Genomic DNA, 23,080 nt, shown 5'->3' on the forward strand with positions numbered 1-23,080 from the left:
GGACCTTACACAGAAAAAGTCCATGTAAAGTGATTACCTGAGCACTATGAACATACACTGATTTAATGGAAAATTGAATGCAGTCCTTTAGGGGGAATAATATCCAGCCATATGTTTGGCTTTTGAGACAGCAGGTTGGATTCAGATTTAGACATGTGTAACTGGGCTGGTGGAAATGCATTTGCCTGCCCTTTCAGCTTCACAGCAGCTCTTCTGACCCCTGAAAATGCTATATAGAGGGATGGACAATCCTGATGACTGGAGTCAATGGCAGTGTGAAATGGGGGAGGTCCAGGGGAATCCCTCCAAACTGGGCAGAGATAGCTTCCACCGGCTCTGCCCAGTCCAGTTAGTGCCCACTGTGCTCCCACAAAACACTTCCACAACCATCTTTGCAGAATGATTTTTATGCTTTTCCTGAAAGAATCATGTTTTCCCCAGTTTTTCCCCTCATTTGCTTTTCTCTTTGGTGGGCTAAATCACCATGCTGGCATTTGTTCTTTGCTAAGAGCAAACTGAAGAGAGATAGAGAAAAGAAATGCAAGGGGGTTTTTTTAATATCAAGAAGCCAGCGGCTCCAGACTTATGAACCATTTGCAATCCCTCACTCCTTGTGTTTGAGAAAAGATTAGAGAATGGGTGAAATTTTTAAAGTGGTTAATGTGAAGCAAGCATGGCTTGTTGAAGAGTGTTTATTCTTTGAAGTGATATATGTTAGTTTCTGGGATTAAAGCTGTGGTTTTGAAATGACAGCCAGTGTTGCATATGGGTGAAAAGCGCCCTTCCTATGAATCAAAGTCTGCCGTGAATATGAGCTCACTGCAGGCAGAAAGATTTATAGCGCAAGGATAAGGATCCCAGAGAAGAAATTGGTCTTCTCTCAAGCCAAATATTAGCTATTAGTTATGCTCTGGACCTCTCCACACATGGGACGAGTCAGATCGCACCTTCCTGCCCTGCTCTCCAGGTGGCTTGCTTGTGCTGCTTTGAAGAGCCCTAGAAATCCGTGTATGGCGGCTTGAGCAGATCCTAGTCTCTAACCTCATATGAGGTGTCCCTCGAAGAGTGCAGACATAAATATTCTGGCAGTCTAGCGTGGTGCCTGCAGGCCCAGCCTGATGCTCTGTTGTTTCTTAAGGTATTTTCACTTAAAACAAAACCAGTAACAAGAAGCATGCGTGTTGCAAAAGGATGGGCTGCTCTCCAGAGCATTCTTTATTTGGGGTCAAAAGAGTGGTTTTGATCACACGTCTTCCTTTACTGAGGTTCTTGGGCAAGTTTCTTTTCTGTTTGCCTCACCAGATTGCTTTCTGGGAAATTAGTGTTTTGTACCATGGGGAGATCCTTCCCAGCTCCATAACAGCCATTTTATGGGAGACGTCTTGACATTCTTTCAGGATTCCAAATCTACCCAAATGTTTAGGGATCCCTGCCCTGTGTCTGTCACATTCTGGCTTTTCCCTCCCTGGGGTCCTTTCAGCTTTGGCACCACTCCCTGCTGGCTTCAGTCCAATTCACCCTCATGTGGCCCTTGACCGAAACAAGGCTCCTTACCCATGTGAAAATTTCATACTGAGCTTGATTAATCATCCCATAACATCTTTATACTTGTCTTTGGACTTATTTTTGCAAATGCAATAAGGTCTGTTTCAAGGAAAATGACTCCCCCTTTCCAAGTTCTTTTAGTCATTGGCTCCTTCTTGGCCCCCGTCTGGTTTACATATTTGGCTTCAATCTCTACAGAGCTTCTTCAGGTTACTACATTCCTTGGGATGCATGTGGATGAGCTTAAGGTGCTCTCATAACTGCCCTGACCAACTGTAGAAAAGTATTCAAGGAATGTAAGAAGTGCCCTTCTGTCAGGTCTCTGTGTCCTACAAGGGCTTCTCCAAAGTTGGATTTGGTCCTGAGGTTGAAAGGTTCCTCACCCCTGGTCCCCCTGGAATGGCAGTGGTGCTTGAAGGTCTGTGGCAGATATCTTCAAGTCTCACCTGATCCTTTCAAAGGTGAGTACCAGGGACTGAACTTGGGACCATCCATCTGCAGAGCATGTGCTCCACCACTGAGGTGTGGCCCCTCTTCAGGTGACATTCCTAACTTCCAGAAAAACTGATGCTCTACCTCTTCACTGTTCATGGTGGCAACCCAAGCTGTCTGTTTTCCATTGGAATACAGTTTAACCATAATATAAACATATCACTTTTTTTCTCACCATTACATCTTGAGGAGAGGCTATGCATGTGTGCAGACAGCTCACCCTGGACTTTAATTAATTAATCAATCAATCAATCAAATTTATATTCCATTTTCCATGATGAAGGTCAAGGTAGTATACATTTTCTTCCAGTATGGAATCCCATGCAGGCACTGACCCAACACAGCCCTGCTTAGCTTCAGCAAGGCAGATGTATCATGTGCCCACAGACCATGTCCATAAACTGTAAAAGCAGGATTGTCTTTTCTGCTCATCACCACCATCACTTCTGCTATGAGCATATCTCCTTTCCCAGCAGAACAAGGTAAAATTCTTCTAACTACAGTTCTTTATTGGGTTAAATGGAGCACTCCTCAAGTTAAAAATTCACTAATAATGGAGTTCTTTCAATTCCCAGTTGAATTCAAAATGAATTCCCCTCCTCTCTTGCTCTCCAAACAAAGCCAGCTCCACCCTCAGGGAGGTTTGTACTGCTTGTGGACCAGTGAGTGTCAGATGTTATGCAACTGATGTACTTGTTTGACTTGACATTGAACCACAGGGCTGACACTCTGTGCACCCTTCTCCTTCAGACCCTCCCTGTCGTCGTGTCCCCCTCTCCCCCCAACAAGAGGCAGTCTGCTGCTCACTAGTTGCTTGGCTTTTCTCACAGTTCATTGATCAATTCAGTGAAGCATTCTGACTCTGCTTCCTCTTCCAGTTATGAATCAGAATTTCAAATCCCTACCTTGGAATGCTGCTTTGGAGAAGTACGTAGGCCCAGTCCCTACAACCTTCATCTCTTTTCATTTCTGTTGTTGTGTTCCAGAACAAATACAAGCATGTAAGGTTGAGATAAAATATTTATTTATATTTTGAAAGGGAAAAGGGAAAATATGTCTTTATGAATGAGGCATGGTTCTATGCCTAGAGCCAGAATGGTTTGTAGCTCAAACTTTCAACATCCAAACCAGGGGAGAAGAAACAGAATTATTTGGGACAGAAGACTGGCCATGGTTTTCTTAGGAAAGTTGATGGCAGTAATTCTTTATTCCATTTCTGTACTGCCCAATACCTGAAGCTCTCTAGGCAATACATGGAAATTAAAACCATAAAATACATCACAACAAAGCATAACGCAAACATTTAAAACTACAGTGTAGAAGCAAAAGCAAAATGTAGCAGCAGTGCAGAGATTTAAAACAGAGTAGCAGAGTAGTAACTGTATTTTAGAAACTGAAGGATTCAAATGTCTGGGGAAATAAGAAAGTCCTCTCCTGGCAGTGAAGAATCTACAGTGTAGGGGCCAGGCAAGCCTTTCTGGGGAGGGTATTCCACAGAAAGAGTGCCACAACAAAAACATCCCCTTTCTTAAAAGTTACTAGCCTCATTTTGATAGGGGCTGCCAAAGAAGGACCTCTGAGGAGCATCTTAGGGTGTGGGAAGTTATATAGGGAGAAGACCATCCTTCAGGATGGGACTTTTCCCCAATACAATAGGCTTACAGTCTCAAATTATTTTTTGTCTCTAGCCTTGGAATCAGTAGTATATCTATTTTGGACCACAGAATAATATAAAGAAAGGGACAGTGAGGTCAGAGAATGGGGCGGACTCTCTTATACTCTGTATTGGACTGCCTCCTAAGAATTACCTGTTTCCATCAGAATTTAGTGCATACAGTTGCAGGCTTGTACAGCACTATCCATGGCTGTCCTTAATCCTCAGACTTGGAGAGTTACAAAGCAACAATTGAAAGTGGAATGAAGACAGTTAAAAGTTTTGAATAGCCCTGATACAAAAGGCAGGTATGTTCCAAACCATCACATGCATTCACATTTGTCCTTCTAATTCCTCCAGTTGAGCCCGTGTAGTGCTTTGTAATTTAGTCCTCAGAGATCCTAATGTGTGTAAGAGGTGAGTGGGTCTGTGTACAAGGAGGGGATCAATAGCTTTGGGGATTCCCTATTCTTGAATCTAGAAAGTGCTCCATCCTGTATGAAGCAGGAAGCTGAAAGCTTTACTTATGTCCCTGCCAATTCTCTTCTATCCAAGGATATGCTGATACTGGGAAGTCCACTTTGTTTGAACTTGACAGATTGTGGATCCTCTTCCATTCCACTGGGTTTTTTTCCTGCAGACTTCCATTTGTAAGACAGGCCATGGTTTGAACATTTCTTTTAAAAAAACCCTCTAAGGAAATTTGTGAAATCATGCTATTTGCACAAGTTGGATAAATATGTGTAAACTGGAAAATGGAAAATGCAGAGTCCTCGTGTACAAATCACATTAGACCTGCATAGTTTACTGCTTCCAATTTGGACAAATCTTTTTGTTTTTAAAGTGTGAAATGCTGGCTGTGATAAAGACAGAACCTGCAAGCTAGGTTGATTCCTACAACAGCAAGCTGGCACTAACAAAATAGAATCCGAAGGGCCAAGTCATGAAAATCTTTGTTGGATGCCACTCACATGTTGTGACCCCTGGATTCAGTTGTGCAAAGGGTGAGTTTTGCAAATTGTGTTTCATGAGCAGGACTCACTGCTTGTGCAACAGAGACTTCACCCTTCCAGCAAAAGCCCTGAAAATAGTGGAAATGTCAGTGGAACTCTTTTATGTGAACTGCGTCAGTTGCCCAAGCAGAAGCACCAAATCTTTGTTCTGTGTGCGGTGGGTGCTCCTTTTGGGTGGGAATTGGAGGCATGTAAGAGAATTGACAGAGGTGTAAATGCCCTGTTGGATTCTGCCCCTTCTCTACTTAACCAGCCCCATACTTGCCACATGGTCCTTTTTTGTGCATACAGTCCGTGTACTAAAAATAGCAGTAATCACGGCACATCCCAGGGCAAGGAGAGGCAACTTGGAGAGATCTTGTCCTTTGCAGTCCTAGGAAGAAACAGGCAAGTGTAGAGAGAGCTTTAGAGATACATGTATTCTTTATAAAGGAGGGGATGTTCATGCCTTTAAAGAGACCAGATCAAGAGCAGACAAGGAAATTAACAGCAGATTTTTGGCACAACTTCTGTTCATAATTTATGTTGGTTCTGTTTCTCATGATATGAGGCCAAATTTATGGCAGAAGTCATGGACAGAATGTATTATAATAATAAAGAGGGACCTTAAGGGGAAAAAGGTACAGATGGAGAAAAGAAGACACTGTGGTTGGTCTGGAATTCATGCAGGTAGGATTTCTAGATCCAAATTCCTGAGACACGGGACACTTGAATATGATTCAAAGCAGCAGAGTGAAATCCCATGCCAAGGCATGTGCTATGTCTCTGATGTTTGCTAAGCAAATTCTCATTGTATAGTTTTTGGCTGGAAACTTTCTACACTCTTCAGTCTGGAGGAAGGGAGAATTTACAGTGCCCATGAATGGAGCTGGAGTTAGTTCCTGGAATTCTGCAGGAATTAAAGAGGAAGGAGTACCATGGACATGGCTTGAGATATAAAGATGGCTTCAGCTTACCTCGAACCCTGTAATATGCTGCGGTGAGACAAACATTCTAGGAGTCTTGTAAACTTTTTACTGGCCTAAGGCCCTACCAACCTCAATTTGGCCCTGAATGAAAGTGAGCCTTGCAGTGCCAGAAAGGCCAACAGAGTTGCCAAAAGGAGCCTTGCAGTGCCAAAAGTGAAGGCGCCAAATGGCTCAGACCTGATTCGGTTGCTTTTGAACCAGGTACACAGAAATTTATACTGCTGTTCCATGCATCAGGCCCGGCGTTGGCACCAGGCATGGCTGGCCCAGGTAGAGATGCCAGCTGCTTTGCTGTCTCTGCCACTGTTTCCTGCCTTGCCACTGCCGCTGGAGGGACGGACTTGCTGCTTGCACCAGTCTTTCCCTCTCCCCCTCAGGACATGCTAAGCCAGCAAGTGGTATTTTGGGGTGTGGGGGAATCAAGCCACTTTGATTGGCTGTGGATGCTGCAGAACGCCATGCCTGAGATCAGTGCTAAGTGCTGCAGTTTGGGGACTCTAAGCGGATGGCCACCCACCACATACTGGTGCTGTGTAGTTGCTTGGCTCCTGCCTAAAGTGTTACCACCAATCATTGGGTGAACGTGTTGAGGAATGCCTGACAGCAACGGGGAGCGGGGTGGAGATGCGCAGCAGTGGTGGCAGCAGGACTAGGAAGCTGCTCAGGTTCCTTGGAGCTTGTGGCTGGTCCTGTCTCACATACCCAGATGGCAGCCGTTTTAACACAAATGGTACATCTTTGCTGTGTAGGCAGCTCTTGCAGTATGTGTCACTTCTAGACGTTTATTAATTACATTTATATCCTTCCTTTTTTTTCCTCTTGGAAAATAACCTGGGTGCCTTACATAGTCCTCTTTCTCCTTTCCATTCATATCATTTATTTATTTTATTTAAAACTTTTATATACCATCCCAACACAGATGTTTTGGGATGGTTCACAACAACAATAATAAAATAGAATAAAAATAGAAGCAAAAATAGAAGTAATAACAACAACCCTGCAAGGTAGGCTTGGTTGAGAGTCAGTGGCTGGTCCAAAGTCACCAAGTGAGCTTCATGGCCCAGTGGGGCCTAGATCTAGGTCTCCCAATTACAGACTGGCACTCTCATACAATGCCATGTGCTCAAAGGAAGCCTATTTTGTCAGAGAGATCTGCAACAGAGTCAAATCAGTCTGGTTTTCTATGAATCTGACCAGGAGATTCTGCAGCAGTCCAAATTTCTCCAAGTCATGCAGAGTCTGTGGGCCTGCAGGACATTTTTCCACTTTTATGGGAGATTTGCACTAATTTGCCTTAGCACTAAGTATGCTAAGGCACAGTTGCACAGATGTACATTTGATCATGTTCATCAGTGCTGGTGTGCATCAGCTATTGTAGATTGGTGCATATGAGCAAGATGAATTAACACAGACAGAACAAAAGTCTAGCTTAAAAAATTCTGGCTAGGGCTGATGGGAGTAACAGTCTAATAAAATCTCCATGGCCACAAGTTACTGCGCACTGCTCTGTTTGGAATTCTGTTCAGTTCATGCCTGATTTCAAGATAAAAACTCCTAAGAAAGGAGAACCGGAAATTTGAAGTTGCCCATCAACGCAGAGCACCTGGAGAGCAGATGGGTCTGTACACCACTTACCTTCCTGGGTAGGCTGAATATTTTTCTATTTAGATTGTAGTAATTGTGCCTAAATTTGCATCTTTCTTCTAAATTAGCATTCACAATTTTTATGCAAACCTCTCTCTCTCTCTCTCTCTCTCTCTCTCTCTCTCTCTCTCTCTCTCTCTTGGAGGCAAGGTGTGACAAACAGCTTTTGTACTCTACCCTTACACACTACCTAAGATGCCTTTTAAAAAAAATGGTTTCAGACTGGCTACCCAGAACTGGCCTGCAGCTCAGCCTGAATAGCTCTAGAAAATTCTAATCGGGATGGATCGGCTCATGTTTCCTCTGTAAAGAGAGGGAGAGTGCTTCCTTACAAAACCGCTGGAGATATCCCAAAGGGCAGTGTTGCATTTCCATTAAGGGTCATATGTATATGCAGTGCAGTGGTGATGGTAATGATGATGATATCCCTAAGCCCATGTGCTCTTAACTCTGGAAAGCCCATATTGCTAAATTGGTGTAGTCTGGAAATGCGAGAAAGTCTGTTTGTGAGACAAAATGCATGGTTCCTAGACCATGGTTGGCTGTTTCCTCTCCCAGCCTTCTCAGTTGTTCTAGACCACAACTCCCATCATCTGTGAGCATGGCTAGTGCTGGGGAAGATGGGACTTGCAATCCACCGGTACCTGGAGGGCTCTGTGTTCCCCCACCCATGCTCTAAGTGACCAAACATGAAGTCAGACATATCAAAGGATGCTTTTTCCCCCCTGTATCAGTAACGAAGCTTTGATGGTTGAGAATTCACAAAGGCCAGTGTGAGAAAGCAAATCTCAGCTGCTTTGTGTCTGTGTCTTTGGTAACAAGGGGAAAACATTCACTTTCTCCCCACTCTCTTGCAAGAATTTACGAGGATGTTATGCTAGGCAGGGTTTGTATTTACTGAGTACTCACTCCTCCTGCTGCTGTATTGCCACATAGAAATATCCAGACCCCAAATTATGAGAAGGAAGGTGGCCAGGTTTCTCCACATCAGGCCAGGATCAGGGGGCGGGGAAGGGGAGATGATCTGTTGAGGCTTCATATATGTTGTCTAGCTGTAACTACGTGAGGTACCTGAAAAATCCATGCGTAGCTGCCTAGTTCCTTAAGACTTGCTGGCTTTAGAGCAGGCATGAGGCCGATACAGCTCATGGGGGATCCCCTGCTAGCCTACCAGCTTCTTCTCAAAGCGCTGGGAAAGCTCTTCTCTTTAATAGCAATTGATCCAAGAGAAAAGATTTCTGCTGCCAGAGCACTGAAAATGGGTCCCTTTCTCAGCACTCAGCAGGGGAAGGCTCTGATCTGCAATTAACTGATTGGCAATGAGAGCTTTTCCCTGCCAGCATGTGGACAGGACCTTGTGAGGAAGCTGCCAAGTGACTGAACTGTCTGAGTTAGCATAAATTTGGGCAAGAATCACACCTGGCCCACCCACTGATGGGAAGCAACTCTTGAGACCCTGCCCAGATTGGAATTCAACAATTGGCCAACAAAGATTCTTCTCTTCTACTTAAGGGCTAGAATAAAAGCAGTATTAAGGTATTAGTGTGAATGCAGATTCAAGGGCACCTCTTGTGTTTGCTGGCCCCTTCTGCTAATGCACATTCACTTAGATTCTGTCTGTATGAATGGAGAACTTGCCTATTTCAAGGTTTCTCAGTGGCGCATGTGGAGGCTTTATACACACAGTTTTAATGCACTTAGGCACCTTCAGACCTTATGTGGAGGATCAAAGGCTGCATGTGAGCAGGAGCCCAATGACTGGATTCCACCAACAAGATAACCCACACTCAAGAGTTGAATTGTAGGATGTTGTTGAACCATGGCTTGTTAGCACAGAGTTCAGACTACATGATAACCCATCTTTCAGCAACAACCTACCCTCAACCCATATTCAACTCCTGAGTATGGGCTATTGTGTTGTCGGAACCCAACTGTGCTAATGTGAACAACCCATGATGGGAACCCATGTTTTGTTGTTATGTTGTGGACTGCAGGTTATTCACCATAGTTTGTTAGGACAGTTGGGTTCAAACACAATAACCCACACTCAAAGGTTGTTCATGGGTAGCGTGTGGGTTGTTCGTGAATGGTGAGGTGTTGCTGAAATACTGGTTATCCTGCTGACTGATCCCAGCTGTAATAACAAGCCATGGCTTATCAACTACAAACAGTCATAGTTTGTTGTTGGGCTGTAAAGTGTGGCTTGTTCACCAGTGATTGTTATCTCAGCTGTCTTTAGACAACACTCTTATCCTTTCAAAAACAATCTTTCAGTTCAATGACAACCCCCATACTCAAACCATGAGTGTGCGTGTGTGTGTGTGTATGCGTGCGCACATGTGTATAAAACCTGATATTATACATGGTAACTGTTATAACTAACAGTGTTCTTAGGCCCTCTGGCAAGTGCCTGTCTTCCTTGCCTATACAACACATAAATGCTTTGTAAATATAACCATCTACGTATCTTTACACACATAAAAATACAAAACCAGAATTCTGCTTCCTGGGATCATCCTGCCGGTTCCGTGTTTCCTTCTAGTCCTTATTCAGTGACATAAGTATGAAGTTAATTTGGATTCCCTTGCAAGAGGAGCGCTGCTGTTCAAGCTAAGGGTACATCACCATCGCGTATTAATGCACCTTTCTTGGCACCCACTGTGCTTACCCTCCTATTTTCTTCCCTACTTTTTATTTTAATTAATACAGTTTCTTACCAGCCATGGAAAGGGATTGCAGTGGAATGAGCTTCAGTTGGTGCTGAAAATGGTGAATTCAGAGGAGCTGCTTAGCATGTGTTGGAGCTCAGCCCCAGTCCCGCCTTCTACTCAGTCTTTTGGGCAGGTTGCTTGTCCTTTGCCATGCCTTGTATGGCAGCCATGTTGTGGTGGTGCCTGGCCGATTTCTGCATTTGCCCAATATGCCTACAGCCCCAAAAGCTTACCCATCCCTGCTGAAAGGTATTCTCTCTCCCTCTCCTTCTCCCTGTGTGTGTGTGTGTCAGAGGAAGTAGGGAATGTAGCTCCCGGACTTTTTTCTAAAATGCATCAGGCTAATTGATAGATCCTTCTTGCTCTGACAGGTGAATGAGATAATAACAATGCTTTCAAGTTTTTTTCCCCCTGCTGTTTGTGACAGATTAGCATACAGGAACTTGGAAAATGATGAAAATCATCAAGCCTAGGTTGAATACTTCTTCCGTCTTCTTTGGGCCTTGACATAGCACAAGAGAAGCGAACACTCCGTAAAGCCAGAGTTGCAAATGTTACAACGGTGGTGCCCACACGTGTCTGCCCGACATGTGGCAGGACACTCCGTGCCCGTATCGGCCTTATCAGCCACCTGCGGACACACTGTGGACAGCTCACAACCCGTTAGATGTCAAGGTCCTCATCGAAAATGATGGACGAACATCACTTCATATTAGCAGTTCCAGTGCTAGTACTTTGTTAGGGAACTGCGTGGTGTAGTGGTTAATGTTAGAGTGGGACTCTGGAGATCGAGGTGGCTGTGACAATAAAATGGAGCAGAAGGGGAGGATTATGTGAACCTCCCTGGGTTCCTTGCAGGAAAGAAGATGGGGTGTAAACATTATAAATAGGTATCACTTAAAGCTTGGATTTCAGCTGGCTGAGGAAGAGCTCAGTGTGTTTTACAAGTTGACCTATCCAGTAGGCATTTCCGCTGAATTCAAAGCTGCCCTAAAGGACTGTATACTTTGCCCTGTAAACCTAGGATGCTTCTGGCTGTAGTCTCCTATGAGTAGCCCTTCCCATCCAAAGACATGATGCAGCTATTCTGTCTTTCCTTCAGCAGAAGGAAGAACAAAAAGAAAGACAGACAAGAAGCAATTGGAAAATAGAGGAGGAGTTAGAAACTGAAAACTGCCCTTTTGACCCTGCCATCAAATTCAGCGAATAAGGCAGACAGATGGGACAAATCTGGACCTTGACTGGAAACACAGTTAGTTAAGAGATTTTATCAGTAGTTTGTGTGTTGCTTTTGGATACCTGCTTTGTGATAGGTATTTTAACCAAAGTGTAAGCATGCATTATACTATGTAAGGTTACGTGAAGTTTATTGTAGGTTATTATGCTTACAGAATGGAGAAGAAGAGAAGTAGGCTATGAGTGAGTGAGTGTATGCATGGATTCAGACTTTTGCAGCTTTGCACCCTCCAAATATGCTGGACTACAACTCCAGTCACCCCCACCCACCCCCGTCAGCATGGTCCTTCCAGTTGCTGAAGGCAGAAATATTTATCCAAGTTTGCGGCTTTGGATTCCTCTTGTGGGGTGTGGCTATGGGGGGCGGTGTCATGATGAGTATCTGTGCTTTCCCACGGCAGCTTTGTGTCAGGTTATGGAGCTCCACTGGCTGAGGCCTCCTTTCAAACTGCACTTTCAGTCAGCAGAGCAGAATGCAAGAGATTGTCTCCATGGCAACCAGGTGAGCCCTGTCACAGATCCTATAAGGATTTATGCTGGGAAATGACAGCCCTTTCACAACAGGCCCTGTGGGAATAAAGCATTGTTAAGCTGCCCCAGGAGCTTACCTGTGCTGCCTGAAGGTGTCATCCATGCACTTGTAATCTCTGGTAAGGTGGTGGTGCGGGACTGCTTTTGACAAGGTGGGCCTCTCTGCTTAACTCTGCTACCAAACAAAAGGAACCCCCTCATCATTTGTTCCTGCAACGTTATGTATTGATCCAGCCTTTCCCAGCCCAGCCAGTGCTGCCCTGGTGGTTGTGCATTATGGGAGTTGTATTCCAACACATCTGGAGAGCTCCTGCTTGTGAGAGGTTGGATTGATCCCATTCCTGCTGTCTCCCTCTTCTCTTTCCTCCTCCCCCTTTCTTCCGCTGCTGGCAAAATTTGGCTGTAAGCTTCTCTAGCCTTGCCTGGAAGCAGTTGGCTTTTCCTTATGCTACCTGTACCACTTAGGCTACCTAATTATGCATTGTCCAAAAATGTGGAAAATGGGGACACAGGTTTGTATTATATTTGCATATGTATGTTTATTCATAACTATGATAATTTAAATAGAAATAGGATACAACTGGGAAAGAATGGCCAGGTGACCCCTATGCAATAACTCTTTGAGACACTGTCTTAAATCTTTGCAGACTTCCATCTGCTGTCAGGCATTTGATAGCACATTTCATAGGGCACAATCCTATGCATTTTTTGACAGAAAAATGTCTTACAACATCCAGCATTCCCCAGAAAGCCATGACTGACAGGGAATGCTGGTAGGACTTTTCAATCCTGCCTAAGATTATGCCCTTAATATAGTTATCATATCAGGCCTTGGTCCTTTTTATTAATTGATTTTTACTGTTCTAAATATATTTTCATTTTTCATATTTTAATCTCTTGTGCAAGATGCTTGAGACAGTGGAACCAGTTGCCAAGAGAGGTCGTGTGCTGTTCCACACTGGAGGCATTCAAGAAGAAAATAGACAGTGATCTGAGTGGGATGGTGTGGCTGGTGTCCTGCACCATCAGGGAGTTGGACTTGATGGCCTTCTTGGCTCTTCCAACCCTACTATTCTATGAAATTTAAATGATGGTTGAATGTGCTGTTAAAGCAAAATAGTAAGGGGTGGTGGTGGTTTGGACACGATCTATCTCCCCATGGTGTCATTTCTGAAATGTAGAAAATGTAGTTTTGGAATTGGAACAGAAACTTTCTCTCATGCTCATGAGACGGTATGTATGTGTGTATTATGCACGTATATATGGGATCGGATTATGGTATGTGTGTGGGAGGAGACCCATGTTGCAAGTTTGTTCTGGGCTTCCCCAAAATGCTGCTGTGTGAAATGAACTGAAAGAATCAGCAGATACCTCACAAGACCAGAAGTGTATGGCTTCTTCTGGAACAGGTGATCAAGTAAACAATACAGGAATGGTTATTATTATTTATTGAATTTATTTGAGAGCTGCCCACTAGCTTCATGCCCCCTCATTAGAATTGTTCTCTCTAATGGGCAGTTTTCATACAGACAAGTACTAGAGACCTGGAAAATTAATCCAGATGGGTAGAGTTACAGAGGCCAGTTGAGGTTCAAGTACCTGAGTCCTGAAGGATCAGGCAAACAGCCTATCTAATCTGTCCTCCTGTTTTGCATTGTGGCTGGCCAGATGCCCCTGGGAAGCCCAGTGGCAGGATGGTGCTTCCTACAGCCACAGCCTGGCAAATGGAATGGAGGTGTCTGCTTCCATCTCTCCCCTCTGCAGGATGGGCAGCAAGAGCAGGACCACCCTCCCTGCCCATGTGGTGCACACATCTCACCTTTGACACCTTTGATCTGAGTGGGATGATGTGGCTGGTGTCCTGCACCAGCAGGGAGTTGGACTTGATGGCCTTCTTGGCCCTTTCCAACCCTACTATTCTATGATTCTATGAAATTTAAAAGATGGAGTTCACGTGATCTGGGTTTCTACGTGTGGCATCTCACACATGTCTGCCCTATTCATATCTCAAGTCCTTACATGGGTGTCTGGTGGAGGGAAAGGTGGGACAAGCATGTCAGAAGAGGTGGATAGGTGCGGTACATCTTTGCTCCCTACCACTTGCAATAGAGCAATCTTGACACGAATGTTCCCATCCAGCCCAAAGGCATGTGGAAGCACTTGCTGGCCTGATGGAATTCACAGCTCTTTTCTCTCTTTTCCGCAGATCAGTGTTATCCATCAAACTTGCTGGTAAATAAAATCTCCTTTTCTGATTCCACAGGCCCACAGAACCTGGTACAGAATGAAGCTGAAGAAGTCCCCCGTGGCTGGATGCTGCTTCTTGTTTGCCTTATCCGTGGTCACACTTACTGGTTTCTCTCCAGCCCCACTCAGCAGCTACAAGGAGTCTGATTTCCAGTTCCTGCCTAGGAATGAGCCTCTTGAGAAAGCTGCTCGTGCCAAGCGTATGTGGAAAAATTCCACTGTCTCTGTTGCCCGGCAAGCATGGCGCTTCAGCCACAGAAAATGGCCCGGTCCTCAGGGGAGACTTAACTTATCAAGTCCTGGTTCTTTTTGCAAGCAAAAGAGCAAACTGAGCACACAGGGTGGACAAAATCTGCAGGAGTTAAAAGCAAGGAGGAAGAACAGCAGGCAGATTAGAAAACCTAACACTGTGACAAAAGGCCCTGAATGCAGAAGAAAATTCCAACCTAAACACCATCCCTCCCAGACTAACCACAGTAAGCGGAGGGAGTATGATGCCCCTTTTAGTTTAAACCATGCTGGGAAAGAGCGTAGTTTCTCCCCACCTACAATTGGGAAGGAGGTAGATGGGAAACCACAAAGGCAGTTGGCTCCGTTGGCTCATCCTTTGCAAGAGGCAGAGCCCGGAGCTCTTTTATTTCATAAAAATGCTTCTGGAGGCCAGCTAGCTGTACCACAGGAACAATGTAAACCAGATGTACAGCCAGCTGGCGCTCAACACCAGCCCTCTGATCTAATCAAAGCTTTCATCTCAGACAGGCAGTCCTCCCAGACTGTGACAGGCACTTGGATGCAGATGAGAAATGCTCACTCTGCACATCCACATTTTTGGACCAGAGACCCAGAGGAGCTGCAGAAATCCAACTGGTGCAAAGAGCCACAGGGCAATGGCCATCCAGGAAAACAGGAGGGGAAACTGAGGTTTGGTGAGAAAAGCCTTCCATGGTTTACTCCAGAAGATGTTGAGAAAATGAAGCTTCTGACTAATGGCACAGTTGTCAGCAAAGACAGAATACCTGGCCATGGGCAAATACTCAGAGTTACCCTCTCCAACCAAGGTGTTCTCTCACATGACCCTAGCAGCCTCTGTCTTGATGGGCTGTGCGGATTAATCAAAAGGACCACTGACCTCTATGAGGTCCTGGCTTTCCACTTGGACAGGGTGCTGGGGCTGCATCGGAGTTTACCTGTGGTGGCCAGGAAATTCAGCAGTCACCTGCTACCTTATAAATACACCGATGGTGCCACTAGGCCCATTGTATGGTGGGCACCTGATATACAACACCTGAATGATTCCAATAATGACCAGAACTCATTTGCTCTTGGATGGCAGCAGTACCAGGATCTGCTACGGCAACGGTGTGGCATGAAAGATTCTGGAACATCTCTTGGGAAAGCACCATGTTTGACTGTCCTGCATTCAGAATGGGCCAAATTGGCACTCTTTGATTTTCTCCTTCAGGTAGACCTGCTGGTGGAACAACCACTTTTCCCCTTTCTTTCCTCAACTCAAAATAAGAGGTAGAATTGTACACTTTTTGACAAACGCATAAAGCTTGGTATGTACAAACCAAGAGCCCAAAGTAAGATAGAAAGATGTTCCTAAGATTTGCAGGCATTCGAATGGTGGTTGATTTTGTGACTTGTCAGGGAGTCATGATACCCAAATGGGGCATCTCTGGTACTGTGGATCTGACTTCCCCACATGCTGTGTTGCAACACTCCCTCTGACCTCACCTGAATTACTTGCCCAGCAAGCCTCATGAAAGCAAACAATGCATGTAATGCATTGTTAATTATACAAATCTGCACTTTTGCGTATGGCTGAACCATCATTCTTGCAATGATCGTTCATCAATTCATAGCAGCTCATTGCAACTTTTGGAGAATACTGGCAAGCAATGAGTGACCAACTCAGTCTATAGGCAAAGAAAGCATGGGCTATATAATAGTTTCTGTCCCTGGCAACAGCTATCTTCACACACACAGAAAATACAAGTGTCCCAAAGACTGAGAGTTCACATGTCGTACAAGGATCGAAAAGTCCTGGATTCAAATCCCCCAAAGCGGTGAAGCTCATATCAGGTTAATTCAGGCTTCCCCAATTTGGTAACCTGCATTTATTTGGGACTACAGCTCCTACTAACCCTTCAGAGAAACATTTTGGCCAGTGGTCTAGGATAATGGGAGTTGTAGTCCAAATGTCTGGAGGGTGCCACAATGGGGAAGCCTGTGCAAATCATTTTCTGTCAGCTTAACCTACCTCACAGGATAGTTGTGCAGATAAAATAGGGTGATGGAAGGAAAAACTCATCCATTGTCCTGACTTCCTTGAAGGGCAGGCAGCAAATGATCATCTTTAGTAAGTAAGTTAGTAAATAAATAAAGTCTTAATTAGAACTCCAAGGAGAACCTTTAGTTTGTTGTTCATTAGCTTTGATCTACCCACCAACTGGGAAATGTCCTCAGGACAATTTGCTCTCATAAACCAAGACACTATAACAAAACCAGGCTAAATATTTTTTAATCATAACGCTACAACAAGGCATTGAAAGAATACGATATTGCACATCGAAACGTTGTAAAACACCAAGAAGGCATCGGTAATGTAAATAGAGCAACAGATTAAAGGTTAAGTCCCTGCTTTAAAAGGATGGTCTTAATCTGGCATCTAAATACAGTGGTACCTTGGCTCACAAACTTAATCCATTGCAGGACTCTGGTCGTGACCCAAATTGGTTGTGAGCCAAGTTAAATTTCCCCATAAGGTTCAATGTAAATAAGGTTAATCCATTCTGTAACCATTTTTTAAATCAAAAAAATGTGAAGCAAAGTTACAAAGAACAACAAAGATCGCGGCCATCTTACCCCCACCCCCACCCTGAGCACAAGTGCAGCCATCCCCCCACCCCCCCAGCACGACTGAGATTGCTCCCGTCGTTCCTGCACTTTCCCGTCATCCCGGCGTGCTGGGGTGGGGGGGAGAGATGGGCGCGAATGGGGCACCCATTGGGGCTTCCCCCCCAAGCACGATCACGGCCATCTCCCCACTTGGGGCGGGGGGAGATTGCCGAGATTGCGCCCGTCTTTCCTGCAGGAGCGCGCCTGTGATCACGTATGTCCTCCCTGCACAAATGCACCTGCGTTTGTGGCCATCTCCCCAGTCGGGGTCGGGCAGGAGATGGCTGCAATGTTGCTTGCCACCCAATGAGGAATTCGCGACCCAAGTCAAAATTTTCATGACATTTTTGTTCACGACCCAATTTGGTTATGAACCAAGGTGTTTGTGAGCCAAGGTACCACTGTATATGCCATGATGACACTAGGACCTAGGGGGTGGCATTCCAGGGAAGTCTCTTTGCCCAGTACCTGCCCATCACACCATTGTGATGTGGTGACACCGCCAAGAGAGCTTCTTTTATGCTCATGAAGTGCATCATTCTGTCACAAAGCGCAGACTTCCTCCCCCTTTGGAGCAACCCCCGCCAGGTCAGGCCCCAGAGACATCCAGGGGGTCCAGGGACTGGAAAAGCTACCGCTGCAATCACAGCTAGTACACCAAGTCAGTCCCACTCTGCCTGCACATGGGCTCGGTCAGACATCACAGTCTTTATATGATTCCATGAATCTGGATCAAGACTGGTTCTTAAGCCTGAAGGGGCCCTTGGCATAGTATAGAGATACTGGACCACCTTTAGTCCAAAGGTTCAATTATATTTTGAAAAAGTTCTTGGAAACCATGTTCCATCATGAGCAAGACTGAAAGTGAAAAGGGCAAGGGAAAATATCAACATATTTTAGCTTAAAGATCTTAAACTGCCAGCAACTGAGCTTTCAGAAAAGCACTTTGGCCTTTTAGAATGGGGAGAACTGCATGAAAGCCATGAAATCGCTAAATGATGATCTGGAAAAAAGGAGATGGGACCAAAGGAAGGGGGGATGGTCATCTGGGTGGGCTGGTATTTCTGCAGCCCAACAAAGTGTCTTCAGATGGGACTGGGCTAGTGGATATCTCTTGGCAGATGTATCATGATGGTACTCCATCTTAATTGCCCCCATGCTACAGGCATCATGGGAAATTCAAGAGGAACTCCAATAGGTGTTTGTGGTGAGCCCTTCCCAGAGTTCCAGGGCCTGGACGGCTGCTGTTTAGTGAAAACAGACCTAAACAGAGGATTCTTCCACATTGGGCGGAGGAGAATTTGGCGATGTGCAAATTCACACAAAGGTTTGTTCAGGCAGAGAATCAAGCTCTGTTCCACAGAAGAGATAGATTTCCTAATCTTCAGAAATTCCACTGAGATGAGAGAGCTTTTCCATTATTAAATATTATTAGAGGACACTCCTGTAATCATATTTCCAACTTCCTCCTATACAGCTGCTTCAGATAGGTTCCCAAAGAGTAGCTGCATTGATCAGAATCTATTGTAAAGCTCTCTAAATCTCAGTGAGACCTACTTCTGTCCAGGGTTTTTTTTAAATATATGCCTTGACTCACTTATATAATTCTGATCACTCTGCAAAAAGCCCTCCGCAGGAATAAGGTTTTACTGCCAAGTAAAACCTCCTACAGAGAATGTAGTGTGCTGTGAATTCCACATATTTCAACCATCACCTTAACAGAGTTCACAATATGAAAAATCTACAGAAGAGGAATTTGACTTTTGTGTTAGCTTAAGTTCTCCCCCTCTCTGCCTCAAATGATTGAGGCTTGTTTTAATGAATCCTTCCATGAAAAGGGATTCCAAGCATGTGATCCTTTAGTCAAATCAGGTCCCACATGATTTAGACTCATATATTTTGTAGGACTATGAAAGATTACAGAGCAGGAGGTATTTTGGGGGCTTGATCTAAAACAACTGGCAATTTAAAAACCTAGATTTTCATTTGAGAATACATTGCAGAAGCTCATCTCAGCTGATGCATGCAAACCCTTCATTTTTACTTTGTAGTTAATAAAGATGTCTAGGGAGCATGCCACTTTTAATATTTCAACAAAACCATACAGATCCTGGCTATAACCCTTGCTCCTATAGAACATGACGGGATATACTTCCCAGTAAACATGCATAGGATTGTACTAGAGGCAGGGCTATATAGCACAAGACCTACTACAGCTGTAATACTGTGCACCAAATTATATAGACTGTACCAGCCATCCCCTACCTAATACCCTCCAGATACACTGGACTGCAGTTTCTGCCATACCACAGCCAAGGTGTGGGAGGGCTGTGGGAAGCCTGGACTGTCACATTCGGTATGCTTTTTAAATTTCATGATCGGTACAGAAGCACAGCTGGATCTGCATCAGTGCACTTCGTATGTGGAACTACATAGATCAGGGATGGGGAACATGTGGCCCTCTGGATGTTCTTTGATTGCAACTCCCATCAGCCCTCAACATAAGCCACGCTAGCTAGGACTGATGGGAGTTACAATCCACCAGCACTTGGAAAGCCAAACATTCCCCCCCTCCCCGCCCCCGGGCCTCAATGTATCAGGATCAGTGTTTCTCAGGCATTTGTTTTTCTATTCTTCTAAGCCAACATTATCTCTGTTTTTTCCAAAGATCCTATGATTGCTAGCTGCCTTGAGCATCATTTTCCAGGTGGAAAGAGAGATATAAATCAAATAAATATGTTCCAGTACATTAAAAGCAGCTAAAAATCAGTGTGCATTGCTGCGTAAGAAAGAACCAAAAACCTTCAGCACAGGGAATAAACACAAAGCCTCATTTTCCCTTGGACATTTTTGTGCTTCAGATAGCTCCCCCAGCTGTTTCCCTGAAACGTTTTCTTTGTGAGTGGGAAAAGCAGCTGGGAGAGAGCACAAATTTGATCCAAAAAGCAGCCAGAGGGCCTCCCCACTAATTTTCCCTTGCTTGCACTGTCAGGCTGCCCCGGCTGCAGCAACACTGGGCGTCTGGTACATACATCTGCCATGAAATATCTAGTTTGGGTACAGTGACCACCTATGAATCACCCCAAAAGAGGGAATGCAGCACCAGAGAGGAAGAGAGGGAGAATGAGAACAGAGGCAGGGCTATTTGCATGATTTGCATAATATTATTTTGTGCTAAATTATATGCATAGATTCAAATTTAAACATAATTGCAGTAATTTAATTAGAAATACATTGCCTCTCAAAGAGAGGGCTGTCCTCTGACTTGTTTCAAAGTAAAGATGCTGAGGCTACATGGGTAACCTAAAATGCAGCAATTGGAGTTAGGAGTTCTTACAAAAATAGGGCTTCGCTCTCTGATGTAGCCACAAGATGTCTTATGTAAACGAGCGGCTATGAAGATGTCTTCTAAGCCTGGGATTACAGTGTTCTCTCTCTTTCTAATGAGAAGATTAGAAACAAATGTATCATGCTACCTACACCCCTATCTGGTTCAATCTACAAATCTGAAGAAGAATGGATGAGGAAATGGTAATTTCTATGCCTCCGACTGTGTAATGGAGGCTCTTGGATCTTTTGGGGAAGGTGTCAGTATTTTCGCTGGCAGCCTCCAAAGGCATGAAAGCAGAGCAAGAGTTTGAATGACTGCCAATTCTCACGCTTTCAAACGTTCTGTTAACACACCATTTGTTGAAATGGTAAGAATATCAGCCTAGTTTTATTAGAGAAATAAAGGCACTTTCTTATGATATGGAATCAGCCCAGGAAACTTTGAACAGTGAGAGCTGGTATAAATTAGAAAGTCTACCCTTCAAAGCACAAGACAATGACTTTTTTCAGAATGACAGGAATTGAACAAGGCAATTGCTTTTTTTTCAGAATGACAGGAATTGTCCAAGAGATCCCTGGGAGATGAAAGAAAGGAGTGTATTTCAGGTAGTGTGGAGACTTAGGAATCATCAAAAAAGAGGACAAACAAGATCCAGCAGAGAACAACTGTTTGCATACAATGCATGCACAATATGCCTGTATGAACAGAATCTGATTCATAAATGGTGGTGGTGGTGATAATGATGATGATGATAGAAATACAGTCCATCCCACAATGATCTGGAAGACTGAGACAAGGTCACCTGGGTACTTCCCTGTTCTGTCTGATGCTCAAGATGGGTAGCAGTTCTTAACATTTTAAAATCTTGAATCAGGAACTGGGCAGGGCACTTTCTTAAGCAGAGAACATCTTCAGATATCTGATCTGCAATATTATTTACTAGGATTATTTAGATTCCACAGCCTGCTTTCCTCATCAGATGCAAGAAGATGCAAACATGCTTACATGATTTTTATTAATTACTTAGCCCAATATATATGTCACCTGCCAGCAAACAAATCCTTCATAAAAATAATAGAAGCTGAATCCACAATAATAATAATCATCATCAGGTTGTTTTGCTCAGGGCAGTTGGTGGCAGATGGCCTCCTTCAAGGCAGGGCATCCAGCTGGATCAGGAGCAGGTGTTTGGAGTTACTCCCATCTCCATCTCATGGAATCCTTCCCACTGGATAGAGGATGACAGAGAACTCTGTGGTGAGGGTGGGAAGCATCCAGCTGGGACAAGCTCCAAGGTCTTTGCCTTTGCTAATGGTGGATCTCGCTCAGTCTCCCCAACCCAATCCCTTCCAGCTGTTTTGGAGTGCAAGTCCCATCGTCCCCTATCATTGGTCATGTCATCCAGGACTGATGAGAGATGTAGTCCAAACCTCTGAGTATTTATGTTCTGCCTACTCCTGGTCTAGTGGACCACATGTTCTTAACCCAGGATATGGATTCAAATGATCAACCAAGATGGGCCAGTCACATTTGGGGGCAATAGATATGCAGGCACCTGAAAGGAAGACCCTGCCTTCTTTCAGCTCTCCTCTCAATAGGGAAAGTATTATCAGAACAGGACAGGATGTTTAAAATATCTGGAAGGGGGCAGGTAGGACAGGCGGAGCTAGATCAACCATCAGCGGTTGTTTGTCTCGCACACAATGAAAGGCCGTGCCTGACATGGATGATCGAAACCTCTAATGCCTCCAACGTGTCCTACAGGTGCACGACCGCCTAGATCGATATTGCTGTGGCTTTCAACCAGATCCTTCTGAGCCCTGCGTTCAGGAAATGCTCCATGAGAAATGTGGGAATCCCACAGAACTGCTCTTGGTTCACATCTTGGTATGCCATTTCCCAATTATTTCGTTTGCTTCTTATATAAGCTCTGTGATTTATGGAGTAGTCTGGTTAGGCCTGTCTGCCCCTCATGATATCACCCTCTTGACCAGTTGGGTGAAATGTCAAAATAAATGTTTTGGACGAAGGAAGATAATTAAAAATGAAATAAGTTGCAAATCTGTCTGGAAGGCCTGAGCAGCCTGTAAATGGCAGCTCACACTTTCCAGTGTAAGTGAACTTGTATTGCAATGTCGAGGGGCGGGGGGAGGCCAACTCACTTCATGTAGTAAGATTTTCATATGTTACATCAATTTCTCCATAGCAATTTTCAGAAAAACCTAATGATCAACAGATTGCTGCATGTACCTGTATTGCAGGCTCCCCACAGCCAAGTTCCCTCCAGATGTATTGCCCTAGAATTCTCAGCAACCCATAGCCAGCTGTATTGGAGGTTGTAGTGCAACACATCTGGAAAGAACCAGGTTGTGGGAGGCTGATAAAAATGCAATGAGGTGAGAACCCTTGGACTGTTTCCAGATTTGTGGGGGCTTACTACCTTTCCAGGAAAAGGAAAACATTAGTGGACAACTTCAGCGTAATCATCATCATTCATTTATTTTTAAAGCTCCTACCTATTTTTAAAGCTGCTAAATAATGACTTGTAGGCCCTCATCCTGAGAGTCCCTGAAGATCTTCCCTCCAGGAGGGACATAGGTACATATCTGTGGTGAGTCATATCAATGAACCAGTCCTGGCAAGTTTTCATCTTGACTGGGAGGGTCTTTTGCAGCATGGAAGGTCTCCATTGTCCATTCAAGACCAGGCCATCTGAAAATGGTTTGCATTACAACAGGGAATGATGTGTTGTCATCAGGGGAAATCCATTTCCCCTAGCCACCTTGAGAATTGCAGCTAAATTCAGA

At 44.5% G+C, this 23,080-nt stretch overlaps 1 protein-coding gene across 1 annotated transcript in view; it reads left to right on the forward strand.

The window, feature by feature from the left end:
- Positions 1-23,080, forward strand: part of GASK1A (golgi associated kinase 1A) — a 39,443-nt gene that overhangs the window by 8,835 nt on the left and 7,528 nt on the right. The window contains exons 2-3 of the mRNA XM_044419176.1: positions 14,058-15,503; positions 22,038-22,160. Coding sequence (XP_044275111.1) covers positions 14,058-15,503; positions 22,038-22,160 — 1,569 coding nt within the window. The remainder of the gene's footprint in view (positions 1-14,057; positions 15,504-22,037; positions 22,161-23,080) is intronic.

The sequence above is a fragment of the Varanus komodoensis genome, unplaced genomic scaffold, assembly GCF_004798865.1.
Source record: "Varanus komodoensis strain SLA01 unplaced genomic scaffold, ASM479886v1 scaffold10, whole genome shotgun sequence".
In the NCBI taxonomy this organism is placed as follows: domain Eukaryota; kingdom Metazoa; phylum Chordata; class Lepidosauria; order Squamata; family Varanidae; genus Varanus; species Varanus komodoensis.